At 36.9% G+C, this 10200-nt stretch overlaps 1 protein-coding gene across 3 annotated transcripts; it reads left to right on the top strand.

The window, feature by feature from the left end:
• The first annotated feature begins 1351 nt into the window (after nucleotides 1-1351).
• Nucleotides 1352-8461, top strand: LOC144572379 (uncharacterized). 3 transcript variants are annotated; one of them, XM_078321933.1, is made up of 11 exons: nucleotides 1352-1454; nucleotides 2087-2274; nucleotides 2700-2881; nucleotides 3240-3914; nucleotides 4016-4072; nucleotides 4265-4595; nucleotides 5034-5233; nucleotides 5771-5847; nucleotides 5963-6064; nucleotides 6671-6857; nucleotides 8125-8461. In XM_078321933.1, exons 2-11 carry the CDS (start codon nucleotides 2088-2090, stop codon nucleotides 8212-8214), a joined length of 2088 nt encoding a protein of 695 aa, XP_078178059.1. In that variant the 5' UTR covers nucleotides 1352-1454; nucleotide 2087; the 3' UTR covers nucleotides 8215-8461. The 3 variants fall into 3 exon arrangements, with proteins under 3 accessions (XP_078178059.1, XP_078178061.1, XP_078178060.1); XM_078321935.1 differs by having other exon boundaries at nucleotides 3240-3920; nucleotides 4025-4072; XM_078321934.1 differs by having other exon boundaries at nucleotides 1358-1449.
• The last annotated feature ends 1739 nt before the right edge of the window (nucleotides 8462-10200 follow it).

Below are 10200 nucleotides of genomic sequence, written 5' to 3'. Positions count from 1 at the left end.
GCTTGTACATGAGGTTTATATGCTTGTAAACAGAGGTTTAAATTATTTTGAAGCAAAATTAAAACAAAAACTGAAAGTCACAAAGATTTAAAGTGGTAAAAAAAATTACGACACAAATATAACTCGAAAGTTATTTTTCATGGATCTCATTTGAAAGAGAAAATTGGATAAAAAATATTCATATTTTTAGATTCGCAAAATTCATTACGGATCGTCAAGAAAATTGATGAGAATGATCAGAGAAAAAATTATAAAAAGTGGGTGAAATGAATCCTTCCATTTTTGGCTTGAAAACAAAAGTAGTTAGAAGTTAAAACTATACAGATTTATAATTTTAATGCTTGCAGATAGATGTTTAAATGCTTGCGGGTAGCATTGTAAAATGTTATACATAGAGCTTTAAATGTTTTGATATTAGTGCTGAAAATAGAAGTTAGATAACATTGAAATTTTTTTCTGTTAAACTGCTTGAGGGACAAGCTCGGAAATTTTGTTTGGGGTACAATTATCAGGCTCCTTTATAATTAATCTCTTGCAATACGAATGTGGTATTTTTAGCTTTTATCATCTATAAACTTATTTAGATATTTTCTTTATATTTTGGGTGTAATTTTAATTTTGTACGAACTTATTCTATTTTATGAGTTTTGTAAGATGTTTTTACATTTTGGTTGTTGTTTCTCTGTTAAAGTATGAGTTTAAATAATGTATAGTTTTTTATTGAATATGTACTTGCGATACATATATATAAAAAAGTAAAAATTCACTCCACATGATGCATATTTGATATCTTTTTTTAACGTTTAAGTATACATGATTCGATTATGTAATTTTATTGGAGTGAATCTTAAATTTTTTTTTAGAAAATAATCTTTCTATTTGATATTTTATCAAATAATTGCAATTTTATTGTTAAAACAAAAAATTATGCCTTAAGCCATTAAAATTCTATCAAACAAAGAATAGCTTAAGTCAAGCTATAAATTCATGCATTAATCAAACATAATTATTTAAGACTGGTCTAAGTTGGAATAATCAACTTATGCTTCCTTAGCTTTAGTCCACAATCAAATATGATGAAAATTCTTAAAAAGGGATTAAACCAAAATAGAAACCTCTTCGGAGGATTAATTTGCATAACGTCACTTATAAAGTTATCACATATATAAGCTACTCTACTGCTCCTCTAAGCGTTATTTTGTCTTATAATAATAATTCGAACTAACCCCCGACCTTTGCAGACGTGCAGTTGTGTACCAACGGTTCGACTTCTTTTTACATTTCCGGTAAGAGAGAGAGAGAGAGAGAGAGCTTGGTACTTGGTAGCCTCTACCAAGTCATTTTCAAAAAAAGAGAGAGTGTAAGAGAGAGAAAGCCCGCTTGTCACTGCAACTAAAACCCTAGCTTCGATCTTTCGCATCCAAGATAAGAATTGGTCTCAAAACTCGAGTAATGTAATCACTCTCTCTCATTTCTCTCTCTATCCTCCCTTGCTCCGTTCTCAGACATTCGCCGTATTAAGCTTTTTTTTTTTTTTGAAATTTCAATCAGAGGCTTATATAAAGTTCACAGAGTTTTAGATACGTGTGCGAACATTATTTGATCTCTTTTTCATGTTTTCTTGGGGCGTTTCTTTAAACTCTCGTGTTACAAGAAGATTTCTTTATCATAAGGAAATCATTTTTAAAATTGCACGGTGCTCTCGTAACATTATTACAGAGATAATGAAAAACAGCCATTTTTTTGCTAAGAAAATGCCTTATTTTCAAAATTGGAAGGAATGGCAGGGTTTTAACTTATTGCGTGGGAGTAATCTGCAATTTGTAACAAATAAATCTAAGGGCATAGTGATAAACAAGCAATGGAGTGTTCTAAACTGAATAGCGCATCTAATGATTAGGATGAACTAGCTTGTCCAGTGTGTGCAGGAATGGAGAACTCCATTGCATGTTTATCACACATACAACAAATACCAAATCACAGCACCAGCAATTGGAAGTCAGAAACGTAGTCATTTGCAGAAGGGGTGCAGGAAGGAAGATGTGATCGCTGTAAGCTATTTATTAATATTTATTTTTGTGTGCAGAATGGGTGCAGGCAGAAAGACTGAGACATTCTACGCATCGGCCAATCCAAATAACGTGGCTCTAGGAGCGCCAGGCAACAACTCAATATTCCCGGGATTTCGCAACTTGCAGAAATCTGACTTAGGGGGTGTGATTTTTGGTTGCAAGAATGGTACCATGGAGGAATGCCTTACCAAACAGTTGTTTGGTATGTCGTCTTCTCTTCCTCCTTTTATTGCATTATGCCTTTGCTGCATTGTACCTTTACCAGATGCATTTATACTATCAGCCACCACCTGGCCTGTACCTCTTTAGTAAGTACCAGTAAATGGGTAAACAAAGGTACAGCAATAAAATGGGATATGCTATTATACAGATGCTACCGTACTAATGCACTACTGTTGTAATTGAAACTTTTGTCATAGCTTGGAAATGTAAGTCCTATTGAAGGTAAGAATGAGCAAATAATTAAACTTCCGATGGTAGATGCTATGATTCTTGACTATCATCAGAATCTCCCTACCACATTACGGGCAGATCATTCACATTTTTATCTTGATATTTGTATCATCATCATCATCATCATCATCATTATAACCAAGCCATTATAATCATTCTTGTTGTCTTTGACAGGTTTACCTGCAATGCATTATTCATACATAAGAAATATAGATGCAGGGCTGCCTCTGTTTTTATTTAATTATAGTGACAGACAAATGCATGGCATTTTTGAGGCAGCAGGACCTGGTCAAACGAACATCGATCCCTATGCATGGTCAGATGACGGCACTGCCAGAACCCCTTACCCGGCTCAGGTCAGTACAATTTTTTATTTGTTTTTACTCTACGCTGGGATAATTGGTTCCTGTATTGGTCTTAACTGATTAAGTCATGTTTATTTATTAACTAGCATATCATTATTTCATCAGCATTATTGGGACAATCTAGACAGAAGTGCTTATATTTTTTTATACAAGTTTTTGAATGGTATATGCATCAGCAACACGTACTATATGGTTTAGAAATTGTATTATAAACTGCAGTGAGGTCACAGATTGCAATCTTTGTACTGTATGATTCGTATCCAAAGTATGAGATCTTCACTTTGTAATATCTATTAAGAGATCTCGCCCTCTTCCTCTCCCTCCCCCCCCTCTCCCTCTCTCTCTCTAGGTACGAATTTTTACCAGGACACCATGCTTACCACTGAGGGAGCCCCAGTTTAAGAAAGTAATTGGAGACAATTACTTCAAAACTTCTCATTTCTGGTTTGAACTCGACCATGCCCAAACAAAGAAACTGATCTCTCTCTTTACACCCGCTAATTCGGGTTATGTGCCTTTAAGCGTACCTCCTGTAGACAAACCACCTACCACCCTCAGAAATGCCCAACCCAACATCTCATACAAAAATACCCTTCTCACTCATCTAAACCCATCCAATCCTGCATCAGCACCTGCACAAGATAATGCGAGTCCTAGCAAGGCAGGACCTAGTGACATAGAGGTGACAGATAACTGGGAGGTACAAGATACATGGGGCAATCAGGTGGAATGGGAAGGGAATTACAACAATGATGCCGAATCTGGACTTGATGCAGCGTATGATAACAATGACCTGGGTTTTGAGCCGACCCGGTTTTGTGGTGCCTCTGGGAGTGGATTTGATGAACAAACTGTGTTGAATAGGCTGAGGGCTTTGGCTTTAGAAAGAGAGGAACAGATAGCATGTGCAAGTGAAAATCTTGGAAATGAACATGCACTGGATGCTGAGCCAAAAGTGCAACTCCCTGGAGAACCCTTGGGCATTAGTCATCTCCAATTGCCGCAATCCAATGTAAATCACGAGGTATGCGTTATTTATTTATTTTTTTCCAATTCATTCTAAATTTCTAATGAAACATATGCAATCCTTTTTTATACATTTTTTTTTTTTTGTATGCTAAGCAGTTGATGGAGCTTGTGAAGGAACTGGTGGTTCAAATCACAGAACTGCAGAAGAAGCAGGTTCATTCTTCTACCTTGTTATGTAATTTTGGATAACCTTCAGCTAATATACGAACTGGCACCAGTCAAGTTGACCAATATGTCTCTGTTCTTGTTGTATAATGTTCAAATGCAACCTATTTTAAGAAGAGCTGATATATACCCTAATTAATGTACTCCTGATTTAATATCAAATGATAATGTTGTTTCCAGATTGAATCTGAGAAAGAAGTCAAATGTCTCAGCAGCATAGTGAACCAATCAGAAAGAAAAATATTTCAGTCGGAGAGCCGGATTGAGGAGCTGGAGCAGACGCTTGGCATTTCAGCTCGGTACACGGTCCAGTCTGAAAAGCTCATATATTTGGTTGGGGGATACGACAATGTAGATTGGCTGTCCTCTTTAGATGCCTTTGTGCCATCAAAGGATCGGCTGATGCATCTGAAAAGAATGTCAGGCGCTAGAGCGTACACCTCAGTGGCTACACTTGGAGAGGTCATTTTTGTCATTGGTGGTGGTGATGGCAACTCGTGGTCTGATATCGGTATACAAGTTTTGTGAACTATTTTGAGTTAGATATTAGATAATGTTTCGGTTGTGAATGATATTGTTGTTAGCTCATGACTAACAAAAGTGGCTCCATTGAGCCCTTTTCATACCGATACACTCACAAAAGGGGGTGGTGATCATAGATTAATCTATGTCATATTGTATGACTTGATAAAAGAGAAAGGAGATTTAAAATATTTTCTACAATATAAGACTGATAATACAAAAGAATCAATGATAATGATGATAGCAAATACAATAATGGCTGAACAATTATGTCAGATCTGACAACAAAATATTTGGACAACAACTTTTAGATTCATAGGCTTCCATACTAAAACACAACTTGTACTTCTCTTCCTTAAAAGCATAAGTTGATGGTATTGAGAAACTAAGAAATGGTTCTTCTTCTCCTTTTTTCTTTTGGGTGAAGTTGAATGCTATAATAGGAGCTCGGATGGGTGGATCCATTGCCCACCTCTGAACTGCTCAAAGGGAAGCCTTGCGGGAATAGCACTTGGTGGGAAGATTTTAGCCATTGGGGGCGGGGATGGAGAGAACTGCTTCTCTTGCGTGGAGATGCTGGATCCATCTGTAGGAAAGTGGGTTTACAGCGATTCCATGAATGAAAAGGTCCATACAAGTTAATTTTCAAAGATAAAGAATAAGGCCAAAATAAAGAACATAAGAATATATGCAGGGATATGCTGAAGGGTGTTAGGGCTTTTGGTTTCTCATCTTTGTGAAATATTTATTGGGTATGATCTGACTGGGGTTATGGGCATGTCTAGGAACATGAACCTGAACCCTTTAATTAAACAGTAGAGCCAGGATTTAGTTTAAATTAGATTGGTTGGCTCGGTAGGCAGAACTGTCTGGTGGTACTTCTGTGGTAATTTGGATGTTGCTCTGTTTTGTTTGTCCTTGATGTGTGTGTATTTCAAAATAATGCATTGCCTTTTGGGGTGTGTGTATTTCAAAAATGCATCAGCTTTTGGGGATGATCGGAAGATACTGCCTCGGCGATGTTGATAATGGTCAGGTTCTAGCAGCAGTGCTTGTCACTGTTGAAGGCATGAATGATATTTCCAGATTGTGTATTAAGCTCTATTAATTAAATTAGAATAGCTCTATTGTTTAATTATAGTATCTGACAATATTTTTTGGCAGAGGTTTGCTCCAGCAGCAATAGAATTTAATGGGGCCATCTACACTGTCGGTGGATATGACGGGAAGCGTTATCTGAGGTAACCCAACCCCCCCCCCCCCCCCCCCCCCCCAGAAAAAAAAAAAAAAACCCTCATAATTGTTGCTGTGTTAACTCTTGAAGCGATTTGTGAATTATTTGTTTTCCTTTCACAGGTCATCTGAGAGGTATGATCCCAGGGAAGGTTATTGGGCCCGACTTCCTAGCATGACTGAAAGAAGGGGTTGCCTCTCTTTGGGTGTAATCAATGAAAAATTGTATGACATACTTCATATATATTCCTTATTTAATAATAAGTATATTATTTGTGCTTTAATTTTTGTGATGCACTTCTTGGGAAGCAACCTCAAAAGAAGCACGTACATGGAATAAAACAATACAACAACAACAATAACAACCAAACATTTAGTCCCAAACAAGTTGGGGTAGGCTAGAAATGAAATCCAATCACAATCATAAAATAAAGATAAGTAGTAATAAAGTAGTAATAAAATAAAATAATAAATATAAAAGTGAAAGTAAAAGTGATAATACTAGTACTAATACTAATATCAACTATATTCTACCTAAACTATCAATCGTAGGGGTCAAAAGTTTTACAATTAACTGAATAAAGGCCACCCTTATAAAAAATCTACAGTAGGTGATTTGGATTGGCCTCTTTTTCTTTGTGAAGATGAACATCTCTCTCTCTCTCTCTATCTATATATATATATATTGAAAGCTTGGAGCGGCTGCCAAGAAATTTTTATTAAACATCTCTCTCTCTCTATCTATATATATATATATTGAAAGCTTGGAGCGGCTGCCAAGAAATTTTTATTAAACATCTCTCTCTCTCTCTCTCTCTAAATTCCTATCAGATATGCAGTAGGAGGTTTTGATGGAGCGAATATGGTGTCGAGTGTGGAGATATTTGATCCACGTCTCCCATCATGGGTCCCAGGCACTCCCATGCAAAACCCTAGAGGTTATGCCGGTTCTGCTGTGATCAATGACACAATCTACATGATGGGTGGCCTCTCCAATGGAAATGAAGTTTCTGAAATTGTGGGTACTCTTTGAAAAATTATATTTCTATATCAACTTTTGGAATTCATAAATTCAAGGCGATGTGTGTGCAATTATCTTGAGGGTTCCTGTGCCACGAGTTGCCATAGCTATACTTCTGCAATACTATTTCGAAATCTGAAATTCAAATGGTGAGGTCTAAAGTTCACCTTGATCTTCCTCACATGTGATGTGTGCATATAAAAACTTATAAATTTATTGTTTCATTTGGTACTAAGATCATGGAGACCAAAAGATGTAGTGGTCAAGTTAATTGCAACCGATAAATCTTGTGTGTTCACATTTCAGCCTTTTGATATTGTACTCAAAGAACATGAAAGTTGACAAATCTTTATATGCATGCATTGTTTGTGAAGAAGATCGAGATCAAAGGTTCAGATATGTTATTGGGCTTTGGATTTTGAATATTCATGTGAAAAGAGGCTCAGCTGCTTGTGGTACCAAAAATTGTCACACCAGAATGCCTTGTATTTATTTTAAGATGGTGATTTTTTGCATTCTCATAAGGTTGTTCTTTAATAGTGTTAGCTTTATTAGTTAACACCAGGTGCAATTACAACACATCTTTTTGGCTATATTAACAACTCATATGACGTTAGTGACAATTAGGCCGATGCTTATGAAAATATCAATGGTTTAAATAGCGTTTATCGCGAAATAGCGTACGGGTTAAAAAAATCGCGCTATGCTCAAATAGCGGCGCTATAGCGCGGAATAGCGCGCTATAGCGGCGCTATTTGGGCATAGCGCCATAGCTTTTTTGGTCGGAAAACGCTATAGCGGCGCTATTTAAAACACTGGAAAATATAAAGAAAAGTAAAATTTTATACATGTTATAAAGACTTTTAAATATTTTAGTTAGGATGTGTATCCAATCAGGTGCAATTTGATTACCAATTTGAAAAGAATTAACGGTTCAGTTTTCTCAAGTTGTGCAACCGTGATACATGGCCTATATGATTAAAAACACATTTATTTGTTTTAGTTTTCAAATTTGACGTTGCTAAAAAAAGGAGCTTTTTTATTCCTTCATGGGCATTTCTGGATGCATGTTAAGGCTAGGAGTTCTCATATACTGAAATTTCAATTTTCATTCCTGCATCTAACCCTGAAAACCAATTATTTTCTCAGACAATTCAACTAATCATGTTAGTGATACTTTCTTGCATATAAGTCCTGATAAGTATAGGATTGACATAATTCATTTCAATGTTTGAAGATACCATTCAATTACCTTTCTTTCTAGGTGGAATGTTTTGATGAGAGAAACGGCTGGTATGACCCTGCTTTCAAATCCATTGGGAAAAGGTGCTTCTTCTCTGCTGTTGTCATGTAAAGTAGTGTGGAGATGCTTGATGTCTCTGGTACTATGATAAGAGGCAGTTGACTCCCACCTGTGTTACCTACGTCGTCTTGGGGAAGCAGTTTCGTATAACACGAGTTGTCACCTTTTGTTACATTTTTTTGCTTCCTCTGCGTACGTTATAGAAAAAAGAAAGATATATGCTTTCTTTCTCTTTTTTTTTTTTTTGGTATAAAGCTTTGGTGGTATGACTAATGTGGTATAAAGCTTTTGTTGGACATATTTCATTTACTTCTGTAGTATCTGACTAAGGGGGACTTAACCTCTCCGGTGCTGTACCATTTTCAATGCACCGTGGGGGGCGGCTTTTTTTATTTTTTAAATACGTGCTAAAACTAATTCCCAAAAACCATCCGTAAAATCAAGTACTTGCCGTACTATTGGTCATATGGTAAAAAAAAGGACAGAGTTCACTTTTTTTTTTTTTTAATATTAACACATCCTTGGCCGAGGCTAAAAAGGAAAAAAATGAGTTCGCTTGGTTGGCATTCGTATCCTCTGCATTAACTCAAAAGGAAATCTTTTATCGAAGCCTTTTGAGTTAATGCAGAGGATACGCATTCACTTGGTTGCCGCTCCGCTACCAAGTTTATCAAAAAAGAGAGAGATTAAGGTGAACTGACACTTGACAGCCTCTTCCAAAGTTTAAAAAAAAGAAGAAAAAAGAGAGAAAGGAATTAAGGTGAACTGATGTGGCACCCATTATTTTAATTAAGGTATTGTAAATCACTTGTTAAATTAGCAATCTTATGAAATTAGTAACAAAAAACATCACATCAGTTTTTGCAATTATTTTGCAAGCAGTACGGGTATTTTCATCTCTGTAATTGTAAAAAGAATACTATCTTAAAAGCATCACGAGACGGTGGTGCCCAGCGAGACGAATACGTATCCTCTACATTAAAAAAAAAAAAAAAATCTTTGAGTTAATCCATCTAAATCGACTGATCTATTTTTAAGATATGTGCGGACTACATTCATACTAATATTAAAGGATCCTAAATTATAAGTTGTGACCGGATTAGTTTCATTTAAAATAAGACGGCCAAGATGCTCAAAAGATGCTCTTTTGAGTTAGTTCAGACATTGTGCAGCAAAACACCTTCCATGACATGGATTATGAGAATCCACATGCCTATCTCCAAACTTTTCTTGAGTGCTGTACCATCATTAAGACCAATGGGGCATCAGCTGATTACACTAAACTTGCTTTGTTTCCTTTTACTCTCAGGGACAAGGCCAAGAAATGGTTACGGTCATTACCTAGGGGTTCCATTACCAATTGGAACGAATTGTCCAATTCTTTTTTGACCAGGTTTTTTCCCCATAAAAGAACCGCCAAGGTATGAACCCAGCTGACCAGTTTTAGGCAAAGGTCTGATGAACTCCTGAACGAAGCTTGGGAAAGGTTTAGGGAGTTACAGTATTTGCCCACACCATGGTATCCCTGACTGGTTGTTAATCCAAACCTTTTGTGATGGTTTAACTAAAAGCACTCGTACAACTGTTGATGTCGTTGCAGGTGGCGCACTAATGTCAAGGAAACCTCATGAAGCAACGAACTTGATTGACAACATGGCTCAGAACCAACAATGGCCCGGCCGCGACAACACCCGAGCTGGAGGTGGCGGCCGATTCGAAGTTGATCAGATCACTGCTCTAACCGCCAAGCTGGATGCTATGCAAAGGGCAGTCGAAAAGTTGAGTATGAAATCTGTTGCCACCCATCAAACTGAACCATGTGTCATGTGTGGAGATGAGGGGCATGTTTATGAGCAATGCCCATTGGAGCAAAGTGATGGAGAGACCGAGCAAGTCAACTCTCTCAACAATGAACCATCATATTTCCCGAAACCTCCATTCAACCGATTCTACTCCAAAGACCCGGTTGCGCAACAAAATTGGGGATGGAAATAGAACAACCCTGCACCTTTCAACAACTCCTTCAACAACCCTTCT

The sequence above is a fragment of the Carex rostrata genome, chromosome 20, assembly GCF_964058835.1.
Source record: "Carex rostrata chromosome 20, lpCarRost1.2, whole genome shotgun sequence".
Classification (NCBI taxonomy): Eukaryota; Viridiplantae; Streptophyta; class Magnoliopsida; order Poales; family Cyperaceae; genus Carex; species Carex rostrata.
Note: the sequence above shows the minus strand (reverse complement) of the source record. Positions and strands in the feature narration are given on the sequence as shown.

Excerpts from the sequence above, each read along its gene's own strand:
- LOC144572379 (XM_078321933.1), top strand. The coding sequence starts at position 2,088 with ATGGGTGCAGGCAGAAAGACTGAGACATTCTACGCATCGGCCAATCCA. Across the intron at positions 2,882-3,239 it reads GAACCCCTTACCCGGCTCAG|GTACGAATTTTTACCAGGAC; the intron begins GTCAGTACAATT and ends CTCTCTCTCTAG. Across the intron at positions 5,848-5,962 it reads GACGGGAAGCGTTATCTGAG|GTCATCTGAGAGGTATGATC; the intron begins GTAACCCAACCC and ends TTCCTTTCACAG.